The 27,919-nt window shown below is 45.6% G+C and overlaps 2 protein-coding genes across 2 annotated transcripts in view; one reads left to right on the forward strand and one right to left on the reverse strand.

Moving 5' to 3' along the window:
- LOC134395286 (keratin, type II cytoskeletal 80-like) overlaps nt 1–27,919 on the reverse strand; it is a 224,060-nt gene that overhangs the window by 115,950 nt on the left and 80,191 nt on the right. The gene's annotated exons all lie outside the window — the stretch shown is intronic.
- Nucleotides 1,128–27,225, forward strand: LOC134394351 (keratin, type II cytoskeletal cochleal-like). The gene is made up of 9 exons (XM_063119737.1): nt 1,128–1,672; nt 3,796–4,004; nt 11,744–11,804; nt 13,968–14,063; nt 16,733–16,897; nt 18,019–18,144; nt 22,252–22,472; nt 24,299–24,333; nt 26,548–27,225. The coding sequence occupies exons 1-9, from the start codon at nt 1,265–1,267 to the stop codon at nt 26,712–26,714; spliced, it is 1,488 nt and encodes a 495-aa protein (XP_062975807.1). The 5' UTR covers nt 1,128–1,264; the 3' UTR covers nt 26,715–27,225.

Genomic DNA, 27,919 nt, shown 5'->3' on the forward strand with positions numbered 1-27,919 from the left:
CAAAATGGCTCCCATGGAGGATGTAGCTAGTCCCATAATGGCTGCTGCGGGGGCCTGGCTAGTCAAAAGTGAGCTAAAGAGACTGGGAGAGGAGAAATCATGAGGCTAGAGGCTTGGAGGAAGGGTGAAAGCAAAGCCAAGGGGTAGAGAAAAGGATAGGCTAGAGGGTGAAAGGGGGAGAAAACAGTAAGTTTAAGGGGTCAAGAGAGAAACAGCAAAGCTAGAAGCTGGGAGGGAGAAAGCAGCAGGGCAAAGGGGTAGAAGACAAAGAAAGAGCAAAGCCTAGAAGCTAGAAAGGGAGAGAAGGAAGATTACCCTAAGATAGATAGATAGATAGATAGATAGATAGATAGATAGATGGGACAGGAAGTAGAGAGCTTTGTAGGTGCAGTTGGAGGTCCCTGCAGGCACCACATAGCCCCCTCCCCCTGGTCAATTAATACTTCCTGTTAATTGCCCATGGGATGGCAAACCTAATGCCAGCATTCCCCAACGTGGTTACTGCCAGATGATTTTTGGGACTACAACTCCCAGAATTCCTGACCACTGGCCATGTGCTCTGGTGCTCATGGGAATCGAAGTCCTGGAAGGCAGCAGGTTGGACTCTGCAAAACAGATGGATCCTCCTTTCAAAGGGGGGGTGGGGGAACAACCTCAGAAATGGCACAACACTTGTGCGCAATGCCAAAGATCAAACGTAAGTCACCCCCGTGACCCAATTCAAAACAACCTGTTCACTGTCTCATTTTATTGACGTTCTTTTTTGTGTAATTACCACTCCCTGCTTTTCTCTCTCGCTCCCCCTCCCAAGTTGCAGGCTAAATATTATGACTGCCACCTTCCTTTTTGTAATTTGTCTACGGGCGTGGAGGGAAGCAAAATGTCCGGAGACTATAAGGATTTCCAGCTTTACTCCATGCAAAGCTGCAAAGGGAGGTGAAGGGCCCTCTGTTTCCAGGGGGAAACTGTGCAAGGTGCAGGGAGCGGAGCTGATAGTGTTTCCTGGCTACTTTTCTTCCTTCTCCGCTCTGGGCTCAGCAGGTTGAAAGCAGTGGGACGGCTGCCAGACAGACCCAGCCCTTCTAGGCAGTAAACTGATCCCTTCACTGCCCCCAAGCCAAGCCCAGCTTTCCAACGGATAAAAGGATCAAACCCGTCCGCTGCTTCAGAGGGACTGTCTCTCTTTAACTCCACTGAGCCTCCCTTGCTGTTGGTCTCCCCCACCACCCAGACTTTCCAAACACAAAGCCCTGCCTGAACAACCATGTCACAACTGAATTACAGCTCCCGTTCAGCGGCCGGCTCTGGTGGCTATACCCGGGTCCAGGTCCACAAAGTTTCCAGCAGTTTAAAGAAGCCTGGTACCTTTGGCAGCTCCAGCCTCTATAACTTGGGCTCCGGCAGGAAGATTTCCATGGGTGGCTTCTCTGCCCAGTCCGCATATAGATATGGTGGCGGCCATGGCGGCGGCCACGGTGGCCTGTACGGTGGCTTGTACGGTGGAGGATACGGTGGTGGACTTCCATCGCCGGGCATTCAAGAGGTCGTCATCAACCAAAACCTCTTGACCCCCCTGAACCTGGAATTTGACTCTTCCTTCCAGAAGGTTCGCAAGGAGGAGAAGGAGCAAATCAAGACCCTCAACAACAAATTTGCATCCTTCATCGACAAGGTGAGATACAGAACATCCTTACGTTCAACAGGAGTTTCTCTCTAGGCCTTCGGAGGGTGGCAGCTGTGTTCTTAGAACCTCGTCGTTTCCTTATTTGTCAAAAAGAGCCAGGGCCTTCTCTGCACCTTTACTCTGTTGTTTTTGAGGCAGCATCTGGCCTTCATATTTGCACACTGCTATCTTAGGCTTCAAAGAACACAGCAGCCCCTATGTGACCTGGTCACTTACTAGGTGACCTTTCTTATTACCAACTGCCTGATTAATAGTGGGGATGTTGATGTTGCAGCTTCAATAACAAAATGTGCCAGATTTTAATTCAGTATGTAAGGGTGCTGTCTTATGAATATTGGGACAGGAAAAAAAGTCCTATAATTCCCAGGTTTGCCAGGCTGGCAAAGCTGAGTTGTAAGACTCCCCACCCCCACCCTATCTAAACATGTATAGGATTGCTGCCTAAAAGATGCAACCTTTTTAGAAGTGGAAATGCCTCGGCTTCTCCCATGTTGTCAAGATGCTGGCCAGCACATCACGCACCGAAAAGGGGTGGATGGAGGTGCAGTTCCAAAACAACACAACATGACAGTGTGTTCATCGATGCTGTAGTTTCCATTCTCTAAACCCACATTTGAAACCAAGAGGCTCAAAGGAATTGATAGGTGGCCAAAGTGGCATGTTTTTAAATTTAGGTATCTGCAGTTGCACCTGTTTTACACAGCAAATGATTGATCGATTAATACAGCACCATTACTGTGCACAGCGCTTTATGAGCTAGAAGAAGACAAGTCCCTAGGAGGTATATTCTGTTACATACCTGTTCCCTGAACTACCGTACCTTTTTAGAAATCTCAGGATGCAATCCTATACACTTACCTGGGAGTAAGCCCTATGAAACATGTGAACAGCCATGCAGATACATGACTTTGGGGTGTCAGAGACCTATGGGTATTTCAGCTGTTACCCTGTGGTATCTCATAAGCATTCATTACCAATCAGCTCTATGGTATGGCATAACAGGATTTGTGGTTTTTACCCAAGAGGAGCTGTGGTGGGTCAGTTCAAGCTGACCTCTCTGGACACTCTTTCACACACAGTGAGGCTGAGTAACTCACTGGCTGAGATCGGACAACACACTGATCAACGGTTGTTTCCCATTCTGTTCCAATTACTGCCCTACCCCCCAGTTGATTAGCGTGTTGTCCAAACTCAGCCACTGAGTGTTCACATACGCCCCCCTGCAAAATGTAGTGCAATTAAAAGACCATTAGTTTAGACATGAGAAACCTGGGGGGCGGGGAGGAGGAAATGATCAGCCACAAAGTTAACTGAGTGGTCTTTGCTGACTCACTATTGTTCAACCTGACAGCTAGTTTGGTGTAGTGGTTAGAGTCCTGCATCGAGCGGGGGGTTAGACTTGATGGCCTTATAGGCCCCTTCCAACTCTACTATTCTATGATTCGATGAGTATTGGGCTGGGATTCAGGAGACCTGGGTTCTCCTCCCTGCTCAGCCATGAAGCTCACTGGGTGACTTTTGACCACTCACTGACTCTCTCAGTCTAACCTACCTCACAGGGTTGTTATGAGGATAAAATGGAGAGGCGGATGATCATGTACTCCACCTTGCACTCCTTAAAGGAAAGATGGGGTATAACTGTAACAAATAAATTAGTAATAACTCACCAGTTAAGGTTATTGTGAAGGGGGGGGATGCAGTAAGAGTTAATATAAACAATCCAGAGCTACTAGGATGAGGCCTAAAAGAAATTTAAATGAATATAAGAGGTCTAATTTTTTTTTGCAAAACAGGTGGAAGTTTAGGTTGTTCACACTGTCTCTGAGTGGTACCTGCCTGACAGGTGGAAGACTGTTATGAAAGGCTGCGTTTTTCGCATAGCTTTAGCCACAAAGCTGCAGTTTTAGCTTTTCCTCCCCTGCAGTCATTCTCCTTCCTCCCACACCCTGAGCTATCTAACATTCCTCAGAGGAGTCGTTCCCTTACATCTACCAGCATATCTGAGAGCTGAGGGCCATGCAGGCTCATAATTTTCTCCTGCTTTCATGGCATTTCAAGTCGTGCTGGAAGAATGACAGGCTTTCTGAAATTGGCCCGCGGGCATTTTCCAGGTCCGATTCCTTGAGCAGCAAAACAAGATGCTTGAGACCAAATGGAGCCTCCTACAGGAGCACAAGACCACCCGGAGCAACATCGCACCCATCTTCGAGAGCTACATCAACAACCTGCGCAGGCAGCTCGACGGACTGATGAACGACAAGGGACGCCTGGAGGGAGAACTGAAGAACATGCAGGATCTTGTTGAGGACTTCAAGAGCAAGTAATGTATTTATAACGGTTTTTGAGGAGGCTGGGAGGTTGAGGTGGCCTCTTTGCAAAGCATCCCAGGTTCCCTTTTGAAGGAACCACACTCTAAATCAGGGAACTCTCGAGGCAGGGATGCAGGGGTGTGTGTGGCAAATCCCAGGGGCCAAATCCACCTCTCTGGGAATCCCCAGAAGACCACATACTTTTCCTTGGCCCAACCCTCTTTCCCTGCACAACTCATCATGGTGGTTTACTGGCTCTTGTACAGTTCGCCCCGCCCCGTCGTGCCATTCAAAAGGGTTGAAATGCTGCTCCTAGGCTTCATTACTGGCAGTATGAGTGAAGATCTGCTGGTATTTTTGGTTTGGGGTTTGGCCCCGCCCATTTTGGCTTCAGCCACACCCACCGCTGGAATGTGGCCCCTGACAGCTTCTCTGGAGTGGAATTCAGCCCTTGGGCCAACAGGGATTCAGCACCCCTATCTAAAGGTTACCACCTATGAACGTTTATTTGAGAGTAAACCCCATTGACTTCAGGGAGTCTGTCTCCCAAACAAGTGTGTGCAGAAGTGAAAATTTGCAGTGTGAATCAATGAATGTGTACTCTGAAATGACGTAGGTCTCATTGAGTTTGGTAGGGATGACTTCCAGGTGAGTCTGCCCAGAAGTTTAGCCTTAGCTTATCAGCGTGCTTTTCAGTGTGAGGGTTTGATGCATCTTCCAGTGCTTGCAGGGCAATTCATCTATTAGAATAGTGGACACTGGATGCCATGCCTTTGGGGACTGTTTTTTGTTATCAGCTGGAAATGTTTGAGGGAAGGGTTACTGTTGATCGTAAGGTATCTAGGATCCACCAATGTGATATGATTGCATAGAGGACAGATGAGGTTGAGCATTTCTCCTAGGAACACTGAAGCATTGATGCTCATGCACAAATCAGTTGCTAGCACCATCTGGCATACCATGTCCCAAGTTGGTCACCTATATTCCAGAAGGATGAATTCTGCCTGGAACAGGTGGAAAGAATAACAGCTAAGGCTGCAATTCTATACACACATGCCATGGGAGTAAGTTTCATTAAACTCAACTGAGTGGTTTTAAAAAATACTTAAAGGGAGATTAGAAGAGTTTGGCCTATTGAGCCTGGAGAGGCTTAAAATAGGACTTCATTGCATTATGCAACCATATCAGAGAGAGAAACATATCGGTGGTAGGTGGGGTGGGGTGAGGTTGGGCTGGGCTGGGCAGGGGGAACTGCAGAAGATATTGCTTTTTTAAAAGGACAAGAACATTGAGTAGTGTCCCATTCATATCGGAAAAAGGCTCAAAATATTTCAGAATAGCATGTGGTATAGTCCTGCTAGAACTAGAGAGCATTTTTAGCTGTATGTGACATGGAACATTCAGTTATTTAGCCTGTTTGGCCTTTTAAATACCAAGCCTTAGGGCTGATTCAGCCATGCCAAACTAGGACGTGGGTGTGGCACAGACCTTTCTGGAAAGTACCATTTCAGATTGCAAATGAAAGTGGGGATCACATGTTTGAATGCTACACACACACACACACACACAGAACTTCCTGACTGTTAGAGCAGTACGACAATGGAACCAGTTACCTAGGGAGGTTGTGGGCTCTCCCACACTAGAGGCCTTCAAGAGGCAGCTGGACAACCATCTGTCAGGGATGCTGTAGGGTGGATTCCTGCATTGAGCAGGGGGTTGGACTCGATGGCCTTGTAGGCCCCTTCCGGCTCTGCTACTGATTCTATGAATTCTCTGTAATGGAATGCAATCACAGCTGAAACCATTCTGCCTGTCATAGCAGCACATGGCAGAAGAGGGAGTTTCCAGGTGGTGATTCAAGGGCAGAGTTCACGTACCACTAATTCCCCAATGTCTACCTCTAGAGGTGCAGCAGCCCTGATACTGAAAGGTTGGTCATGACTCTGCCTTGGGGTAGGGGGAATATTTGGCCTTCCCTTGCTGACTGAATTCTGTCTGGATCAAGGAAGAATGTAAGAAGGGCATTGCTGGAGCAACCAAATGAACCTGGTCATGTCCCACAAGCAGGACATGAACACAATAGTGTCCTCCCACCTGTGTTCCCCAGCAAGTAGTATTGAGATCCAGTACTGTTATCAGTAATGGATCCAAAGGGTTTGCCTCACAGTTAAAGACAGGGTTGGACTGGACAGCTATTTGTCCCCCTTTTTCCTTAGATTATTGATTGATTGATGCATTCCTTCCTTCATTCCATTCTTTGTACCCCTGACTCCAAGGAATTCAGGGCAGCATATGTCACATCCACCCACCCACGCACCCTTTATTTTGTCCTCTCAGCAATCCTGAAAAGTAGGGTAAGGCCCAAGGCCACTTTCATGACTGAGCAAGGAAGGAGTTTGACCCAGGTCTCCAAGTCCAGCCTTCTCACTACTACACCAACGTATGGATTCTACCGATCTTGCACTTGCTCCCTCCTGTTTCAAAATCTGGGTGTCTTTAAGCTGTAGTAAATTACTTTTCAGGTGTCTGGCTTTCACTATGTTCCCATGAGCCCATTTTCTCGTGTGCGTGCTTAAAAAGCACCGTGAGCACACCCTTCATGTCCCTACAATTGAGATTATCTCCTTTGTCCGCCCGGTTCAAAGAATATGCCAGTGAGTGAAAGGTCTTTTTCTCCCCCATCCTCTTTCCTTTGGCAAAGGACAGGTAAGCGGGCGGGGCAAAAAAATAAACACTGTATCTATCGTCAGCCCTGTATTTCACAAAGGCACGCACCTGCCGTTATTCAAAACGATTCCATGGAGACGAGAGGAGCAACCGTTGGTGGCTGAACCAGCAAAAGAGGTCTCTCTGCTTCCCAGGAGAAGTCCAATAGAGTCCAGCTTCTCACCGGTTACCCCCTCCCCTCCCCTCCCCTCCACGCCACACCTGTAACATTTCAAAAAATATACGCGTTGGCAAGCTGGCTCAGACAGGAATGGAAAGCAAACAGTACCGATAAACCCCCAGGGTGTGTCCTCATTGAGGAGAAAAGTCAATAACTAGTAATCCTTCTCTAGGTGCAGCTGAATTATGCATAGCTGGGATAACTGGGGGAACAGGGACAGCCTTGGGTAGGGCTGAATTAGGGTTGCTATAACGTTTTCATTGCAGTTTCTAAACAGGCACCAGGGCCTTACAGTTGAAAGGCGTTTTCTTATGTGACCACAAAGGCATAGCTAGGCTGCATAGTTAAACAGGTCTTTTCCCCGCTTTGTGGGAGGGGTGCAATACGGATCTCTAATAGGGAGAATTCTCAGCATTCTCACCAAGCATCAATCCCCAAGAGTCTTTGAGCGATGCGCAGAAGCGTAGTGCAGACAAGGCTCTCAGGGACACAGCCCCCATGACTTTTTTTTTATTAGCAGGGATGCTGATGTCACCTGCCACCCCCCTCGGAATTCCCTGTTCCCTCTGAGCATAGCTGCAGTCCTCACCGGCTGGGAGGAAATTCATTTTCCCCACCTGCAAATACATTGTTCCCTTTTGTAATGCAATGTTTTTTTTTTGGGGGGGTGGCTTGGTCATGAAGGACCAATTTAGTTTACAAAGACCTTGCTCAGTCTGGCATCTGGATGCTGTTGGTGGACAACTTCAAGATAAAGAATGCTTCTTACAGTTCTTTGTCTTTAAGCCACACTTAGAGTGGGCAGCCCTTCAAAGGGAGGACTGTCCTTGGACAATCCTTCAAATAGAGGGTTGTCTTCTGCAAAGTAGAAATAGAGGGCTGTCTTCTGCAAAGTAGGACACATGACCATCCTAGCACTGTTGTACAGATAGGGGGCTGAGGCCTAATAAAATAGGTGGGGTGGCTGTGTCTTGCTGGTAATGCAAGAAAGAGCATACCTGATGGAATGTTTCTCTCTGGAAAAAAAACAAGAACCCTTTGCATAAAGGAGGGGGCTATGTAGCATGTCAGGGAGGAAGTGGCCTAATTTACACCAAGCAGGATATAGCACTATGAAAGTGCTATATGCTATGTGCCAATGGGCCCATACCACTATAAACCAGTAGTGTGGCTCCTGCCTTTTATATACCACTTTCATACCACTTTCATGGTGCAATATCCTGCTTGGTGTAGATTAGGCCAGTGATGGCTAGAATCCAATTTTCTATGTATCGGGAGGTAGGTATAATGGAGCCTCCAACCATGTGAGCCCCACCTGCAATTTGGGAGATTTATATGGAACCCAATCAGTCTATGGCTGAGTTTGGATTTAAGCCTAGAAGAACAAATCTATATTTTATTGTATTTTTTTAATATCTTGCTCTTCCTCCAAGGAACTCAAGGCAGCCTGCATACTAGTATCCCATCTACCCCTGTCCTTACCCACATTTGAATTGTGACGTAGGTTTAGACTGGGAGATAGTGAATGGGCCAAGATCACTCGGTGAGTTTCAGGGCTTAGTGGTGATTTGAACCCAGGTCTCCCTGGTCCCGGTTTGTGACACATGGTATACCTGTGTACTCACTGTTTAGAAGTCCCCAATTTTCTGATTTTTGCTCTGAAACCATGTGTGTGCAAATACAACATTTTGCCATCTTTAACCAATGTTTGTCCATATATCAAATTGATTAAAAGCAATTCAGGTTTAATTTAATCCGTGGCACTCCTAATGCATCAAATGAAATGTATAGCACACATATATGCAGCATGTAGCTAAGGAATTAAGCATTTTTCAAATAAATAAATAAATAAATGAATGAATGAATTTAGAAGAAATTCCTAAAAGATGTACTCATTTTACAGATGGGAAACCCTGAGGTTGAACTCAGAGGACACTCAGTGAATCCAGTTTTAAAGGTGCAAAGCAGAGTTCCCTGACCTGGTGCTTTCTCCAGATGTGTTGAACTTCATTTCCCAGCATCTCCAGCCAGCAGGCTCATTAGGCATGCTGATGGGGGATGATGGGAGTTGAAATCCAACACATCTGGAGTGAAGGCACCAGGTTGGGAAAGGCTGGTGGGAAGTCCATCCTTTTTAGTACCTGGCCGCTCCAATCACGTGGATGTTTGTTTGGGAGAACTTGAGGGCCAATTTAAATGTGGCAGTAGCTACAGAAAGAAGCAATTCATTGTGGAATTGATGCATCATGTTTCAAACCATTCCTATGCATGAGCCCATATGTGTGAAACAGCTGTCAGTCTGTGTTCCAAGAGGATGATATCCCAGTGTGGGGCATAGGAACATAGGAAGCTGCCTGATGCGAAGTCAGACCATTTGTCCATCCAGCCTAGAATTGTCAACACTGACTGGCAGCAGTGGCTCTCCAGGGTTTCAGGCAGGATTCTTTTCTGGTCTTACCTGGAGAAGCTTAGGATTGAACTTTCTGCACGCAAAGCATGTGGTCTATCACACTGAGCTATGGCCCCTTACAAGTTGCTTTTGGGGCAAATCACTATCTCCCAGCCTACACTATGTCATAGAGCAGGGATAGACAACCTTGTGGCCTCCTGAAGTTTTGACTTGTACTTCCATAATCGCTGACCATTCACCATACTGCCTGGGGCTGGTGGGAGTTGAAGTTGAACCCATTACCCCTGCCGTAGAGTAAGTGAGAATAACTCCATATGTGCCTAAGGATGGGCGAACGTGCGATGTTTGAGATTGCTAGGATTCTCCATGCATCGTCTTGATACTTGTTTCATGGCTGATTCCGGCTTGGCTTTGCCATCGCTGCTTGTTCTGTTCAAAGGGGGAAATTGCACAAACCGAGCAGCGACTGTACATTAAATTTGCTCATGTTTCCTAATTTGTGCCACTTTCCTCCATGGATTTCAGTCTGCAGGGGGGAATTTGTGCCAATAAGGACATTTGCACACATAAGGAGAGTTGCGTAAAATCCGACTGGGAAAATTGGGCAAATCAAACGCGAGCATATGTCCGGCAACATTTGCGAACATTTTTGGCGGACACACGCTTGTGGTCACATTTGGGGCTTCAAAGAGGGCATGCTCTCATGTTGTGCAAGCAAAACCCCAAATTCTCACTCATCCCTGCCCACTCTCTCTGCTCATTTGAGGAAGGGCAAGGTACGAGTGTCTTTCTTTCCTTTTTAAACCCGTTCTCAGTATTTATGACCCTTGCTGACTCAATAGGCGAGGATTCCAGATTAGATTAGGTGATGACGACGATTACGATTTGCCCATATTAAAAGCAGAAGTGGCGACACCAAATAAGTCATAAGAATTGAAATAAGGAATCATACTTGCTGAAATAAGGGCAAAAGTCCATTACTGTAGTTCGGGTAAATGATATGGAGGAGGCAGTGCCCTCAACTGTACTAGCCCTTTGAGCCCCCCTCCTCTTTTTTTTTTTTGCCTGTGCCAACATCCTCATTCAAGGACATTGGCAGGCTGAGAGAAAACTGGGAACAGCCCAACAAATGCGGTTTTGGCAGCACTGAAACAAGAGAGGGGGAAGAATACTCTCTATTTTGCCGTTTTGGTTTGTACCGGTATTGGTAAATATTGAAACTGAGAGCCATTCCAGCCCTCAAGCCTTAATGCTTAGGACTGTGGTTGAACCAGTTATCTGTGAAAAGAATGATGAGAGAGGAACAGTATCTTCCTTTTCTTTGAGACAGCATCACATTCTTGGCTCTCATGTAGTGGAAGAAGATCAGCCCTAATCCTCAGATCCTTCTTAAGCAGGGTGGTTCCATAATTGGGTCTCGTCCAATTTGCACGTGAGCATTGCTGTGAATACAGACTTTGGGTGGCTTTCTTTCTTTCTTTCTTTCTTTCTGTCTGTCTGTCTGGGAACTGGAGATGAGGAGTCGAGGTTCCCGAATACAGCAGCATTAACCCCACCCCCTAAATATATTCACCTCCCTGAAAAGTTACACCAGTGATCAGGAAACCCGGACATCTAGTTTTCATGAAGACTGAATTTTCCAGGCTTTTGCTCATCACTCTTTCACCATTGAAATAGCTGGCCAGTTTGCTATTCCTGCAAAGCAAAATGGGTTGAATGAGCTTGAAAAGAGCTAAATTGGAATGGAGCTACCATTAAATCAACTTTAATAAAATTTGATAAAATAACTAATCTACAATATGAAGTCTAAAAAGTACTTATAAAGATTTAATTATATAATAACCCATATGAAATTATACCAAAACAGAAACTAGACAGCCTATAAACATGGTGACATTAATTGCAGCGTGACCATATGGAAAGGAGGACAGGGCCCCTGTATCTTTAACAGCTGCATAGAAAAGGGAATTTCAGCAGTTGTCATTTGTATGTACACAGCACCTGGTGAAATTCCCTCTTCATCACAACAGTTAAAGCGTCAGAAGCCCTGCCTTCTTTTGTATCTGTTCATGCAAGGCAGGGATCTGAAGCTTTAACTATTGTGATGAAGAGGGAATTTCACCAGGTGCTGCATGCATACAAATGACACCTGCTGAAATTCCCTTTTCAATACAACTGCTAAAGATACAGGAGCCCTGTCCTCCTTTAAAATCTCACAGCTCAGTTATTAGTTTTACAAGACTTGAGAATCTGGAATGAAGAAATATTTGAAAAGATACGAACAGGAAAAACAAAATGAAGGGAAGTTGATTGGTTCTGAAAGCGAGGACAAGCATAATTAATGCTGTTGATTTCTTTGGGATCAGATGTCCACTCTGAGGTTATGTGCTGTGATTTTGTGACTCACCAGTAACTACATTTAAATAATCTACTCCATTCTCTTTCACCAACAGATATGAAGATGAAATCAATAGACGCACAACAGCAGAGAATGACTTTGTGGTGCTCAAGAAGGTGCGAATCACTAATTTTTCTTAGGGCATATTCAATCATACATTCGTGTGACAATCAGGTACATTCTGGCCATAGCTAGACAGGGCGATAACGTGGGTCGATCCCCGGGATTGTCCCTGTGCATCCACATGATGCACAGGGGATCCCGGGAGCAGGGAGGGATGATCCTTCCCTACCCTTTGAGCCCACTTTTTCCACTGTCTTGGGCTAATTCCCAAGACCGCGGAACGTGTGGGCAGGCATTGCGGTTTGTCCCAGCTCCTCGCAATTACTCATGAGGAGCCAGGACCCACGCACGGGGCACAGAGCTCCTCAGGAGATCTGCACCCAACAGGGGTGGGGCTGGGGGAATGGGGAAAATGGTTAAAAATAAAAACCCTTACCTTTTGCACACAAGTGCTCATGCACTCGTCTCCTTTAAGGAAAAACAAAAACAAAATTGCGGTCATGATGTCGTCTCCCTCCGAGGTCGTCGTGCGATGCGTGTAAACAGAGGGGAGATCTCGCGATAAAAATATCACGAGATCTTCACCCTTCCATCGTGCTAGACCCGATAGGTCTAGCTGAGGCCTCAGTCTCCTAGCCCATGCCCAGACGGTCGATTGCTGCTCTCATGATTCTAGAGTGGTAAGATTTTTCTGCTGGTATTTCTGCAGCACCCTATGCTGACTAGCCATGCACACAGGCTCTGGCCGAGTTGGTCAAACAATTGGAACAGATTGGATTAGCTTTTGATATTGACCATTTAAATTGGCCAGCACCACATACGTTTTATTCCGGAGCATTTTCCAAATTCCAAATTGATTCAGATGGAGTGTTAATCATGCAAAGCGCAGTGCCGAATTTATCTTCCATGTGAAGTCTGGTCTACGCAAACAGCAAAAGAGGTGGTAAAATTGTTTTTCGACTGTACCACTTCAGACTGCAGATGAAGGGTCGCTTAGCTGAATCTTCGTCCATATTCTTTTTTTTTAATTCCCTGCACATAAAGAATTAGAAGTCAAGGATAAATGTTCTAGACTTACCTTCTCTCTGATATGCTTGTTTTCCCTATGCATGGATTCCCCCCACCCCCATGGGAAGCATTTGTTCCAATGGAACCTTGCCACACAGTATAAATTTGTACGGTCCCTGAACAGTCTCCCCCCCACCCCCATTTGCTGTATGTGTGACTAAGCTCAAAAAAGTTTCTAAAAGGGAAATCCTTATAAAGATTCATTTTAGTTTTTATGAAGGATGAGATGAGAAGATCAGAGGATTGTTTGTCAAGTTTACTAACCTTGGACTTCTGCTGAAGGAAGGGAGCTCAACACTTTTGAAAATTAGCTTTATTTAAAAGAGAGTTGTTTGCTTGTTTGTTTGTTTGTTTTAAAAAAGCCTATTAGGTAGCTTTGGTTCAATTAATCACACTGAACATGATACAAACTTCCTTATCATTTGGGTTTGGCACCCAAAGCAAGATGTCCATTGTGCAGGCGTGGGCTTTCTCTTCCCCTTATTTACAAATCAAACAGGCAGGACAGAAAAGAAGGATTAAAAACATACAGAAAGGACAGGTGACTTACCCAAGGTCAAACATGGCAGTGCCAATCTTGGGAAGGGACGAAGGGTCCCAACTGTACATCATGCTAAATGCGTAGTGTGCCGTGTAGTCTCTCTGTGTGTTTTCTTTGGAAGCAGTTTATAATTTCCTTCCCCAGACACATTTGGGATGAAAATGACTCCCCACTACCACCCCCTTCATGGCTATGAGGCTTAGGAAAAATTGTTCCCGTTGGCCCAATGGGAACATTTTTCTAAACCTGATAGCCAGGTGTGTGGCACAGGGTTTTTTTGTCCTGATGGTGGCTGCAGAAGGTGGGATAACCTTCTCTCCCTGCAGACTGTGGTCATGATAGAATTCATGCACACCCACACACGTACCTATGATTATTTTAAGGGAAAAAATGTAGTCGGAGCTAGTATAACATGTAGCTTGAACCTAAGTCACAAGAAAAATTTTGTTTTATGAATACAGCACAATTGTTTCCATTGTTGGGGGATTAACTCTTGGAATGTTGACACAGGATTCTCCATTACTTGCACATGGAGGTGACCTTCTTCCCTCCCTCTGATTCTCATTCCATTGACATCTCACTTCATTCCCCGGTTATGCTTTTTTAGGATGTTGATGCTTCCTACATGAATAAGGTGGAGCTGGAGGCCAAGGTGGATGGATTGACTGAAGAGATCAACTTCCTTAGAATGCTTTATGAAGCGGTAAGTAAACTCCTTTAGTCCAGGAGTACTGAACCTCTCCTAGCCTGACACTGAATTTCATTTCAGAGAAGTTCTCAAGCAAGGCCAGCCCTACCGTGAAGCAGCCTGATGTGGGCACATCAGGCAGTGGAATATGGGAAGAGTGGTGAATTGCTCTCCCCTTCTAAAAAGCTGACACTTCTTTGTCCAGTGGGCAGGACCAAGAAGTGGCTGCTCTCTCATTTGCATGCTTCCCACCCGCTCGCCTCCGACCCCCTTCGATTGCTTGGGCAGCCAGCTGGCCATGCCCACTGGCCATGCCTGCACTTCTTGGTCCTGCCGCTTTTTGTCCAGCTGGCTGCATGCAGGTAGCCATAGGACCAAGAAGCAGTTGCTCACTTGCACACCTCCCGACCCACTTGCCTGCCACCCACCCAACCTGCTTGGGCAACTCACCAGCCACGCCCACCACTTCTTGGTCCAGCTAGCCACCGGCATTGCTGGCCATGCAGAGCACTGGCAGGCCCATCTGGAGAACTTCAGAGGGCCAAATGGGGACATTGGATGGGCACCTCGCTTTAGTGAAAGAAGATAAGTGAGGCGGTGCTATTAAAGAATTTGCATAAACATGTATGTGTTAACTGCTAGCATATTAATCTTACATTTCTGTCTTGTAAATATATCATGGTAAAGCCCCTTCCCTGAAAATCATGAACCCAGCACCCTGAAAATAGCTGAAATGATCCCTCCACTTTTGCAGCTTGTGCATAGGAACATACGAAGCTGCTTTATGCTGGGTCAGACCCTGCGTCCATCTAGTAGGTTTCTTGCAGAGGTCTGCCCCAACTCAGCCCTTCCTGCAGATGCCATGGATTGAAGATGCCATGGATGTAGCAATGGCCACCATTTTGGATGGCTTTAAACTGTGACAGGACAAATTCATGGTGGATAAAGGTATCTATGGATACTAGTCTGATGGCTATATGCTATCTCCAGTGAGAAGCAATTTGTCTATGTACACCAGTTGCTGGGGAACATGGGTGGGAGGATGCTGTTGCACTCATGTCCTGCTTATGGGTCCTTGGTCAACAGCTGGTTGGTCACTGTGTGAACAGAATGCTGGGCTAGATGGACCTTTGGTCTGATCCAGCAGGGCTCTTCTTACATTCATATGAATCTGGGAGCTTCTGCATACAAAGCATGTGTTCTCTGTCCGGGCTGTGTCCCTTCCCCAAATGGGGGAAGGGGCATTTTTGACTACCCCTAGTTAAAATATTCAGATGTGATGCTTAATTGTGGTTAAAAGAAACCATGGTTAATAGTTACATTTCAGTATAGCCTTTAAGAGCACTGTTCTTCTCTATCACTAAATATTGCACAAACGTTTTCACAACTTGTAGTGGACACATTAATGCCTTGGGTTGGATGGATAAATGGATTTACTTGCAGAGGTTTTCAATAAAAGCTTTCCTTGTTCTTAATATAGCAGAAAACGGATGTTTAGACTTGGCTCATTCAGACACAACTCCAGTCTGGCTGGGTCCTGTTTCATAGTATACTAAAATTAATGGTTAATCCCTCCCTTTGGTTAGATAGACGAATGTGTCATTGGTATGAGACTGCATGAAGGAGTCAGATAAAGAGGCTTTTGTGAGAAACATCACTTTGCTCCATATGAGAATGGGACTGAAGAAGTTCCTTTGGAAAATCCAGTTCCTATATAATAAATTTTAGTTCAAGCTTGCAAAACCACTGAATGCAAACGATGATTGTTTGTCCTCTGTGATGAAAGCTACAAGCACTGCATCTATATAATTCTAATCATGTGTGTTTACTTTTTGTTGCATTCACATCCTTTTGACTCATAGCCTCTAGGCCGTTTGCCAAACACTGCCTTGGCACTGTAAAATGTTCAGATGCCTCCCAGGGCCAGATCTACACCAAGCAGGATATAACACTTTGAAAGCGGTTTGAAAACAGTATATGTAATGTGTCCTGGGCCCCAACAGTTGTCAAAACCATTATAAACCATTATAAAGCAGTAGTGAAGATCCTGCCCAGGTTGACTAATGTTTTCTAGTGAAGACCCAAAGCTCTTGCTTAGGGTGACCATATGAAAAGGACAGGGCTCCTGCATCTTTAACCGTTGCATAAAAAAGGGAATTTCAGCAGGTGTCATTTGTATATGTGGAGAACCTGGTGAAATCCCCTCTTCATTGCCACAGTTAAAGCTGCAGGAGCTATACTAGAGTGACCAGATTTAAAAGAGGGCTAGAGCCAACACTGATGAGCTGCATTGTTTTACAGCAGAAGCACTTCTTCCCTTAACACGTAGCAATGAATAGGTACCTGGATTATTTGAGAGATGGGAGTGAACATTGTCCTTTTTCTTTTCTTTTCTTTAAAATGAAGTGTATCCATTATCCCATCACAAGTCCCTGGCATCTCTCTCTCTCTCTCTCTCTCTCTCTCTCTCTCTCTCTCTCTCTCTCTCTCACACACACACACACACCTCCTCCCCCACCCCATCTTCATACCTGATCATTAGAATGGCACTTGGTTGGACCAGGAAGCTTGGCATCAAAAGCAGGCTAACTCACTCCTCATATTACCCCTAAATGGCTGTGTTGCTATACACTCTCATTGTCCCTGACCCAGAAGAAAATGCATATGTCTGTCTAATTCTCCAGGAACTACGTGAGCTGCAGACACAGATCTCTGATACTTCTGTTGTCCTTCAAATGGACAATAACCGAAACCTGGACTTGGACAGCATCATCGCTGAGGTCAAAGCTCAATATGAGGAGATCGCCAATAAGAGCAGGCTCGAGGCAGAAAGTTGGTACCAAAGCAAGGTGAGACATGGTGGGAAATTGATGGATGATGGTGACGGTGATGATGGTTAACATTGATATACCACCTTATCTGCTAAAAAAGCCATGAAAGTAGTGGATAACTTATATGGGCATAAATGTCTGGGAATACCAATTGTATCTGGTATAATGAAGGTGGCCAATTATGGACTTTACTAAGGAGGTGCCCATGACATTTCAGTTGTTTGCATTCCCCACTGCTAGGTATTACGCTTTTCTTGAGGAGTTGTGTTACCCACACATGAATCCCCAAGGATGATTATTATGGCTACTTTTTATTGCCTCTAAAACTCCTGTAACTAGAAGAGTGTAGCTCCTAGCTCTTTGACCGCCATTCTGACATCATCATTAGTTTAACCAGTTGTTCTTCTCCGTCTTCTACATTGCTTTATCATATGATGGCTGATGATTGAATTGCCCAGGATGAGGAAGCTTTGCAGACAGGATGGAGTCACTTTGCAATATCCTCTTAGTATTCAACCCCCCCTTTCACAAACACCCCCCTTCTACTCTCATTGTCTTTGCCTCCAGCCCTGAGCTCACGTGTTTCTCCCCACGCCCCAACTCGCAAACACATCCACCCTCCCCTGGTCAAACACACATGTATCACTTCACTTCCTTCCAGGCCCAGGAAGGAGGTGGGGTAGTTAGACTAAAGTAAAAAAGAAGAAGAAAAGATCAGGTGCATCTACACCTATGCATGAACATAACGTGTAGTTTGATCCCTAAGAATCGAGAAGAAAGGATATACGGCAAGGGGCTGGTTCTGTTCTCAGTGACTCCAGTGAGCTCCTACTTTAAATCATGTCCCTCAGTCCATCCCGTACTTTCCCTCATGAACCTGAATGGCTGCCATTCACTTCTAGGAGGGAAGCAAACCAAGAATGGCTGCCATCCACTCCTATGGGAGGGCAGCACTGGACTGCAATGAAGTCCAAAACTTGCAGGCCATCGCTGATTCTGGGTGGACCTGACTCCAGGGACAGGCACCCCAGTTGGGGAAGAGGGGCTATTTTGTCTACAGCCTATCAGAAAAGCTTCCTCTACGCCCATCCCACATGCGTCTTCAACAGCATCTCTTGTGTGTATTGTGTTCGTGGCAGTATGAAGCCCTCCAGTTTGAGGCTGGGAAGCACGGAGATGACCTGCGCAGCACGAAGAGCGAGATTTCGGAGATTAACCGCACGATCCAGAGGCTGCAGGCCGAGATCGATAATGTGAAAAATCAGGTGAGCAGGAGGAAAGAACTCGTCCTGGTGTGGCCTTTCTTTAAGGCGTGTGCTGAGTCAGGGGAATATGGGTGGTGGGGTGGGGTGTCCAGGCACAGCCCATACGGACCCCATTCCCCACATCTCTTATGACTTACGATATGGCGTACTGTTTTCTGGTGCCAAATTGCTAATGCCTATTGACTGACTTTACCTATCTGGATTTAACTGGTCCTTTTTAAAGTGCATTGTAATGTCCTCCAGGAGAGTGCAGGTGGGGATTCCATCCCAAACCTGGCTGAAGAGAAGGACCTTTGGCATGAGAGCAGGCAGATTGAACTGAGGAGCTCCCATCCTTTGCCAGCTCTGCCTTCTTTCTAGCGGAAAGTTTCTCCGTCCGTGCCTAGGTATTTAAAGAGGGGCTAATAACAGCTTTGCTGGGTAGGGGTGCAATACAGATCAGGGAAAGGGTGCGGGGAGAAAAAGATGCACACCTCTTCTCCCTCCAGTCTCAGAAGACACCGGAGCCTCCTGCACCTGCTTGAAAGTAAGGAAGTAAGGAGTTGGGCAATCTGTTTGCAGAACTCCTGCATCACATCTGTTTTGGGCCTCAGGAACAGTGCCAGCTCCAAATTTTGGAGGCCCCCTCAATGGGTCCCTTCCTTTAGTGACTCTACCTTCTCACCACCATTTTCCACCGCTGCTCTTGCTGCTCTTCCTCTTTCTCATCATTGCTGTCACTTGCTTGCTTGACAGGCAGAGAGCCACGGAGCAAGGAGGCCGTGGTGTCTCCTGCTCCTTACCACCATTCTCTGGGCCTAGAAATAGTGTGAGCATCTGACTCCCCTGTACCCAGCCCCTGCTTGTTGAGCTGCATGAGCCCCCAGCCCTTACTGCACCCATCCGTGAGCACCTGGCAACCATCCGTCTCTTCAGTGAGTTGCCACTTGCATAAAAGCGATGATTGGTTCCCCCCTCATAAACTGATTCTTATGCAAACGGAGGCTGTACATGGTCCTTTTATGCAAATTACAGGTGTAAATGGCTGGGGGCTCATGAGCAGGTCTGGGGGGAACAAATGGGGGAGGGCATTCCGGAGAAACTGGAGGCAGGGCCAGGCAAAGCTGGTAATAGGCCCAGGCCAGATAGGAAATGTAGGCCCCATTTCAAACTGCTCATTAAGTATTTTTTTAATCAGTTCTAAATACATATGAACTAGAACGATTTATTAAAAAATGGTAATGGCAAGCACTTTTATTCAAGATGTACATTCAGAAATGCTTTATGTGCTTTTCTTTGGGCAAATTAATTAACAACAACAACAACAGAAAAATCAAGCAACTTTGCCCAGGGGGACTCGGAGTAGCCCCCCTCAAAATTGTAGGCCTATGCCAACTGGCCCCACTGCCCGCCCCTCTGTCCAGCCCTGAATGGAGGGAGGAGAGTCCGTCTGTTCCTATCTGGGCCACAGCAAGAGGCAGAGGAACAAGTAGGTGGTAATGGTGAAGTGGGGGAGCAACTCCAGGCTCTTGCCAGTAGGCCGCTGCCAGGAAGTGGACCCCACCTCTGACAGCAGCCCTGCTTCCCCTCCAGTCTCAGAGGAAATCGGAGGCACCTCCACCTGCTTTGTGAGGTAAATAATTAAAGAATTGGGCGGTCCGATCACAGATCCCCGCATCACATCTGTTTTGGCCTTCAGGAACTACAATGTTGACTCCCTGAAGGTTCAGGCCAGGATGTTTTCTATTCTTTTCTTTTGTCCCCTGGCAGGCGTTGGCAGCCTGCTGATTGAACAGCATGTCAAAAAAGGAAAAAAAAGAGGGGAATGGGAGGGAAACACACACCAATTGCGCTGTTGGGTGCCCGCAAGGACTGGATATTTCATGATGAATTAATTGGAGAGCTGGCACAAAAGCGGGGAGATAAAGCCATTGTGAATCACTCCCTCGTCGGGTTTGTTTGGCTTGAAGGCAGGGCGGCTTCAGCAAACATCCCCATGGAAGCAAAGCAAACGGTGCGGCCCAGGGAAACTCGGCTCTGAATAATGAATGGGAGTTCTGAAACCCAGATGTTCAGCACTACACCCTTGCAGTGCACTAAAGGAAAGTGTAGTACTGATAACAGTGTGATGGGAGCATGGGAAATAGGTTACTCATTGACATTTATGGTAAATGGCCTACAATCTTTATCTCACAAGAGCAGCTATCTGTAGTGAGCAGCTGCAGGCTCAGCATTGGTGGAGTGCAAAGGAGAAGTAGGTGGAAGTTCCTTCCCCCACACATATATTGGCCCCATTCAGAAGACACCATAAACCATGGCTCTAACCACAGTGACTAAGGAATCACCGTGGTTCAAGCCATGGTTCAAGGTGTCTTCTGAACACAGCTGGCCTTTCTGGCTTAACCACCATGGTTAGAGCCATGGTTTAAGGTGTCTTCCGAATGGGGCCACTGTCTGAATGAGTCATTATTGCCCACTATTATATATACGAAGACATCTCATGATGAGTCAGAGCCTTGGTTCAACTGGACCAGCATTGTCTATTTTTCATGGCGGTGGCTCTGCAGGTCTCAAGCAGAGGAAGTAGTTCCAACCATCTGCTCCTTTTTAACTGGAGGTGCTGGGGCTTGAACTGTGGACCTTCTGTGTGCAAAGCAGGTGCTCTGCCACTCAGCTATGGCCCATCTGTCCCTGACATCTGAAAGGAGCTTTGATAGAGTCCAGTCACCTTTATTATTATTATTATTTATTTATTTATTTATTTATATAGCACCATCAATGTACATGGTGCTGTACAGAGTAAAACAGTAAATAGCAAGAACCTGCCGCATAGGCTTACATTCTAATAAAATCATAGTAAAGCAATAAGGAGGGGAAGAGAATGCAAACAGGCACTGGGTAGGGTAAACAGGCACAGGGTAGGGTAAAACTAACAGTATAGAGTCCAAACAACATCAGGTTTTAAAAGCTTTAGGAAAAAGGAAAGTTTTTAGCTGAGCTTTAAAAGCTGCGATTGAACTTGTGGATCTCAGATGTTCTGGAAGAGCGTTCCAGGCGTAAGGGGCAGCAGAAGAAAATGGATGAAGCCGAGCAAGGGAAGTAGAGACCCTTGGGCAGGTGAGAAACATGGCATCAGAGGAACGAAGAGCACGAGCGGGGCAATAGCGTGAGATGAGAGAGGAGAGATAGGAAGGAGCTAGACTGTGAAAAGCTTTGAAGGTCTACAGAAGAAGTTTATATTGGATTCTGAAGTGAATTGGAAGCCAATGAAGAGATTTCAGAAGTGGAGTAACATGGTCAGAGCTGCGAGCCAAGAAGATGATCTTAGCGGCAGAGTGGTGGACCGAGACCAAACAGACTGATGTGAGAAGAAGGTTGCAGTAGTCCAACCGAGAAATAACCAGTGCATGACACCTTGGCCAATACTGTCTCCTCTGCCTGGTCAGTGGCTTGCTAAGATCTCAGGGAGGCAGCCTTCCAAACCTAGATCCTTTTACTTGGAATTGCCAAGGGCTGGATCTTGGACTTCCTGTAGGTAATGCAAGCACTCGATCATTGAGCTATATGACCTTCTGCCCCTCCCCCACACTTCTTGGCCTAGAGGAGGATGGGAACAGGCAAGGTGTAATGTCAATTCCGGATTTTGATGTGACTTCTAAAAAAGACATCAACTAATTCCCATTCTATATAGGCGGAGCCTGTTCTGCACATGCAGGAAAATAAGGTGATAGAATGGACTGTATCATTTCAGACAGCTATGGGTGGTGGTTGTGCAGGGGGTGGGGATGGTGGATTTTACAGCTCTCCTAGATTCAAGACTCCCTATAAATGGAGAGCAGTACAATATACAAAGGGTTAGGCTAGAACTTTTCTCCGTGATGTACTAGTTTTCTATTTTCAGGTAGGGCTTATATACAATAGCTCATTCTCACAATATGGTAAAACCATTTATGATGGCAGATCTCTCCCTGCTCCTAGAAAACTAAGTGACTGGGAGAATGGTTCGAGCCTAGTCTTTCCCTGACACACTGATTTTCTACATGTAGGGACTCTTCCCCCCTCCACCCCACAGATTTAGAGAGATGAATAGATGCAACTTCTAAATAGCCCTGTATCTTGTCTTTCAAGCGGGCCAAGCTGGATGCAGCCATTGCTGAAGCAGAGGGACGTGGGGAGCTGGCTATCAAAGACGCAAAGGCCAAGCAAAAGGAGTTGGAGGCTGCCCTCAACAAAGCCAAGCAAGAGATGGCCCGCCAGCTGCGAGAGTACCAGGAGCTCATGAACGTCAAGCTGGCCCTAGATATCGAGATCGCCACCTACAGGAAGCTGCTGGAAGGAGAGGAGAGCCGGTGAGTGCCAGATGCAAAGCTTGAAGCATTAGACCTCTTTACTAGGGCTGCAATGTTTAATCCTGGGAAAAAGCAACCTGGAGCCCTTCAATAATCTCTGACCATTGGCCATCCTGGCTGGGGTTTATGGGAATTGTTCCAAAACATCTGGAAGGCACCATTTTTTTAAAAAAATATATATCAATGAAAGGGGTGTCCCCAGACAGCAGGTTTTATTATATATATTTAAAACAAGCACTTATAAAAACTGCACACGACGTGTGTGATCTTTGGAGAGAGATTCCCTCTTTGTTTCACATTGTCTCTTCTAAGAGGATGCCTGCTGTAACACAGGCCCACACCATCTAAAGAAAAAAGGAAATATGCTTCTTGCTTCGGAACTACCGTGTTTCCCTGAAAATAAGACAGTGTCTTATATTAATTTTTGCTCCCAAAGATGCGCTAGGTCTTATTTTCAGGGGATGTCTTATTTTTCCATGAAGAAGAATACGGTACACATTTATTGTTGAACAAAAAAAAAGGTCTTATTTTCGGGGGGATGCCTTATATTACAGGGAGAGGCAAAACTGGAAGTAGGTCTTATTTTGGGGGGATGTCTTACTTTCGGGGAAACAGGGTATTGTTTTAACCCATATCCAAATTTAACCAGTTTATGGACAAACCTGTATTGGTAAATTGGTTGAGATTTCTTGAATCATGTGACAGCTTCAATCTTTACCCATTGTGGTTTTCCAAGTATCACCTGATAATGGTGTCAGTAGTGGGAGGTGGAGTGTATCTTCTGCAGGCCCCGGTGGACTTGATCTTGTAGCTCAGGGGTGCCGAAACTCAGACACGGGGCCCCAATTTGGCCCTCCAGCTTTCCCCACAAAGCCCCTCCCCCTTCCCCCCCACCAATCATTTTCTGGATTGTGTGCTTAGTGTTTTCCCCATTCTAAAAAGTTGAAATGCCTCTCCACTGGAATGCAGTCACAGAGAGCGTCCGCAAAAGGAAATCAGGCCCTTGGACTGAATTAGGTCCTGCACCTCTGTTGTAGTTCCACCTCTCCTATAACAACTCTGATTTAGCACTAACCCCTCCCATCTGTGGCCATGCTCCCTGGTTAAGGGATATATATTATTATTCAAGCACCCATATCATTTCCACAGTCTGGAATGTGATAGCTTTATTATTATTTGTCCATTCAATTAGAAATGTGCCTAAAAAGTAGGTAACATCTATGATGTCCAGCCAGTCTTGACTCCCCCTCCCATCTTAAAAACACCTCTGGGGTCCCTGAACTGCCCTTACCTCCCTAGACAGCATTTGGAGAACATAGAACACAATCTGCTTTTTTTTTTAAAAAAAAGAGGTATGTTTGTTAGACCAACTTCTTTGTGTGTGTGTGATCTTTGTTAGATCTCATGGAGTGCCTCTGACTTAAAGTCAGCTAAGGGCGGATGTACACAGCGCACTGAAGGCGCTTGCATGCGCCTGCAGTGCGCCCCGAAAGCGACTGTGTAGATCCTGCCCTAAGAGGCAGAGGAAGAGGTGGAGGAGGCGGCGGCTGGGGAATCCGGCCACGTCCCTGCCGCTGCCGCCACCGTCCACCTCCCCGCCGGCCTTCTAAAAGACACTAAATGGCTGTTTAGCTCGATCCAGCATGGTTGTTCCTATGAATCCTTAGGGCTGGGATGTGCACATTAATTATTAGCAACACACAGCTGCCTCCTCTAAATATTTTATATTGACAAGAATTTCTTTTGTGTTACTTCATCGCCAAGAGCAAAAATAATCTGGGCATCATAACTAACCTGAACTGTTCATTTTTATTTATTTGCAATAGGTTGGCTGGTGAAGGAGTTGGTACTGTGAACATGAGTAAGTTTTTCTTTTATTTCTTGAATTCCCCTTCTGCAATCACAAACTGCAATCACATTCAAAACTGACAAATGCAAGTCACTGAAAGCCCCACTTAGGGTGTGGATGACAAATCCAAGCTATGACTTATGACTCTGTGTGTGTGTGTGTGTGTGTGTGTGTGTGTGTGTGTGTGTGTGTGTGAGAGAGAGAGAGAGAGAGAGAGAGAGAGAGAGAGAGAAAGAGGATTATATATGACCAAAATGGGCAGCTTCTATATTCTCGGGAGGCATTCTCTTATTCAGTCAATGATCCCAAGTTTTAGCAAAGAAATTTCCCCCCTCATGAATGGTTTTGACCAAGAATAAAGTTTATTAATCAATATAGTTAAATTTCTATGCAATTCCAACCTAAGGGCTCAAGTTTGGAAAGTACAGTTACAAGTAAAGCAAGACAAATGTAAAATAACTACTACTACTACTACTACTACTACTACAGAATAACCAATTAAGGCACAAACCTAATCATGCTTAGATAGAAAAAAGCCCTAAAGCTCCCAGCATTCCCCAGCCATCATGGTTGACTGGGCAATGTTGGGAATTGTAAAACTTTGTTTCTGTCTAACCATGCATAGGCTTGCACCCTAAATTAAATAAACCCACCTCTGTTCCACATTGGCCATTGAATGCCATCCTAAAGAGCAGAGGCTCACAGCACTTCCAGAAAGCATACAAGCAGGGTGACCACATGACCGTATTTGCCTGGATTTGTCCAGGTTTTTGATGGCAAATCCGGGAGGGGGGAGGGGAAATCCGGATATTTTTTTTAAAGAACAGCTCTAATGGAATTAACAAAAATGCTTATAACTCTGTCATTTTTAAAGATAAAGACATGAAACCTGGCACAATGATAGCTCTTAAGAAGGGCTTTAGTCATACCAAACTTGAAACAGATCCGTTTATCCATTGATTTTTTAGGATTTTTTTTAAAATTGAGGTTTTAAAATTATTATTTTTAAAATTGTCATTTTTAAAGATAAAGAGATGAAACTTTGTACCGTGATAGGATTTAGGGAGATCTTTAGCCACACCAAATTTGAAACAGATCTGTTCATCCATTGATTTTTAAGGAATTTTTTAAAAATTGAGGTTTTAAAATTATTATTTTTAAAATCGTCATTTTTAAAGTTAAAGAGATGAAATTTTGTACCATGATAGGATTTAGGTAGAGCTTTAGCCACACCAAATCTGAAACAGATCCGTTCATCCATTGATTTTTTAGGACTTTTTTAAAAAATGAGGTTTTAAAATTATTATTTTTAAAACTGTCATTTTTAAAGATAAAGAGCTGAAAGTTGGCACCATGATAGGTTTTAGTTAGAGCTTTAGCCATACCAAATTTGAAACAGATCTGGGGCCAGTAGTAAACCCTGTTAACAACAGCAGCAGCTTGCAATGAGTGAAGATACAGTCAGAAAAGATATTTGAGGGAAGGGGAGAATGTAACACAGAGAGTATAGCAAAAGCTTCAAAATACAGTAAAACCTACAAAAGTAGGAGTGAGTGAAGTTAATTTCAGATACATTAAATCTCTCACTTGTTCTTTATTTCAGTGGTTTTAACATTAAGATGTTATGCAGAACAGATTTGTCTTAAATGTGTGCTGTAAAATCAGACATGTGACCAAGGCTATGTTCGGGTGGGCATGCCCCCTTGGTACTGGACACGCCCCCTTGGGGGCTACCATGTTGTCCTTCTTTTTGGTTTCCAAAATATGGTCACCCTAATACAAGCCCAAATTTGGATGGGTCCCCATTATTGGGAAGGCAGCCATCTTTGCAATTGGGAGGGAGTGTTTATTAGACCTTTGCTGCCATTGAAACAAATGTTTCAGTGAAACATTGAAACAAATCAGTTTTAGTGAGAAGCCTTTTTGCCTTGACTGCCATGGCTTCATCCTGGAAGAAGTCACTTGAGTGATCCCAGCCAATTAGGGACCTCGCAGTGAAATGGATGCTGCCTCAGTGCCCGTAGCTCATCAGACTTGGTGGCATGATGATTTCTCTGAGGGCAAGTGAAGTGAGAGCAAGAGAGGGCAATGGAAAGATATTTACAAGGAGCGCCACAACATTCGTGAGCAGTTTCTGGTTAAAAATCCCTTATTTGTCAAGAGAAGCAGCCTCAACTGCATTATGCAAAAGAAGTCAACCCACACTGTGTTTCTTATGTGCTGCAGCTGTGCTCAACACCTCTGGTGGCAGTGCTCATGGCTACGGAGGAGCATTCGGGCTGGGAGAAGGAATGGGCAGCGGACTCCTCAACTTCGGTGCCGGTGGTGGTTCCGGCAGCATAAAGTCGACATACAGTGTGACATCCAGTTCAAGCAGAAGAACCACCAAATAAACAAAGCTCCGAAAATCCAGGGTCATCACTGCCTGAATGAAAGAAATCACATCTCCCTTCCCTTCCCTCCCCCCGCTTTCCCCATGACAGAGCAAGAAAGCAAATATGGCAGGGGGGAGTCATTCTCTCCCAACAATCAGACTGGCTGAACTATTGAGCAGTGATCATTGAAAAGCTGATAGCATTTTCTGCATGTTCATGGCCCCTCCTCACATTCCCATAAACATCCTCAATTCTGGGTATGGCTCTATTGAGATCAAGGACATGTCTACGCAAGGGATTATCCCGGGGATCCACATGACGCACAGGGATCCCGGGGGCAGGGACGGATCATCCCTCCCTTTCCCTGGGATAGCCAGGATGGCTTTAATCCTGATGTTTCCTGTTGGATGTGGACATCCCTGCAGGATGTGTGGGCAGCCGTCCCGGTTTCTTCCTGGCTCTCACGAGTGAATGCGAGGAGCTGGGAACCGGGCATGGAGCGTGGAGCCGTGCCCATTGACGGGGGGAGGGGGGGAGCGGGATCTTTTTTTAAAAAAACAACAACAACCCACCTTACCTGAGCGATGGAGTGCTCATGCGCCCATCTTCAATTAAAAAAAAAATGGCGGGCACGATGTCCTCTTCCTCCCCCTTCCCTCCCCTCCCTAGGTCTAGACATGCCCCAAGAGAAGCTTCACCAAAAAACAGGGTTAACCCAGAAAGCAAAATTCTAAAGCAGCCTTCCCTGTTCTGGTGCCCTCCAGATGCTGGGAGTAGGGGTAAATGGATCAGCCAGTTTCACTTTCTCCCGCCATCGGATTTTCGAAATCTCCAGTTCTTTCCGTGCCAAATATGAAGAAATTAGCCATTTGGGGTAAACTCTTATCAAAACAAATTGAAACAAAATTCTCATCAATCCCTAGATGGATATATCGTAGTCTGACACATCTGGAGGGCACCATGTTGGCAAAGACTGCTCAGTTAACACGTTAAATTTGATGCAGAAACTGGAAGGGAAAATGTGAAAATCACAACAATAAAATGGGAAAAACCTTTTTTGGTTTGTTTTGCAAAATGATTGTGTACTGTGATACTTATACTTCCTGTTCCACATTGTAGTCACATAAACCAGGTTGAGGCTGCAATCCTATACCTGCTTACTTGGCAGTATATCCCCTTGAACTCAATGGGACTTATTTCTGAGTCAACGTGTTTAGGTTTGC

This window comes from Elgaria multicarinata, chromosome 3 (assembly GCF_023053635.1).
Source record: "Elgaria multicarinata webbii isolate HBS135686 ecotype San Diego chromosome 3, rElgMul1.1.pri, whole genome shotgun sequence".
Lineage (NCBI taxonomy): Eukaryota > Metazoa > Chordata > Lepidosauria > Squamata > Anguidae > Elgaria > Elgaria multicarinata.

Excerpts from the sequence above, each read along its gene's own strand:
- LOC134394351 (XM_063119737.1), top strand. The coding sequence starts at position 1,265 with ATGTCACAACTGAATTACAGCTCCCGTTCAGCGGCCGGCTCTGGTGGC. Across the intron at positions 1,673-3,795 it reads TTGCATCCTTCATCGACAAG|GTCCGATTCCTTGAGCAGCA; the intron begins GTGAGATACAGA and ends GGCATTTTCCAG. Across the intron at positions 11,805-13,967 it reads ACTTTGTGGTGCTCAAGAAG|GATGTTGATGCTTCCTACAT; the intron begins GTGCGAATCACT and ends ATGCTTTTTTAG.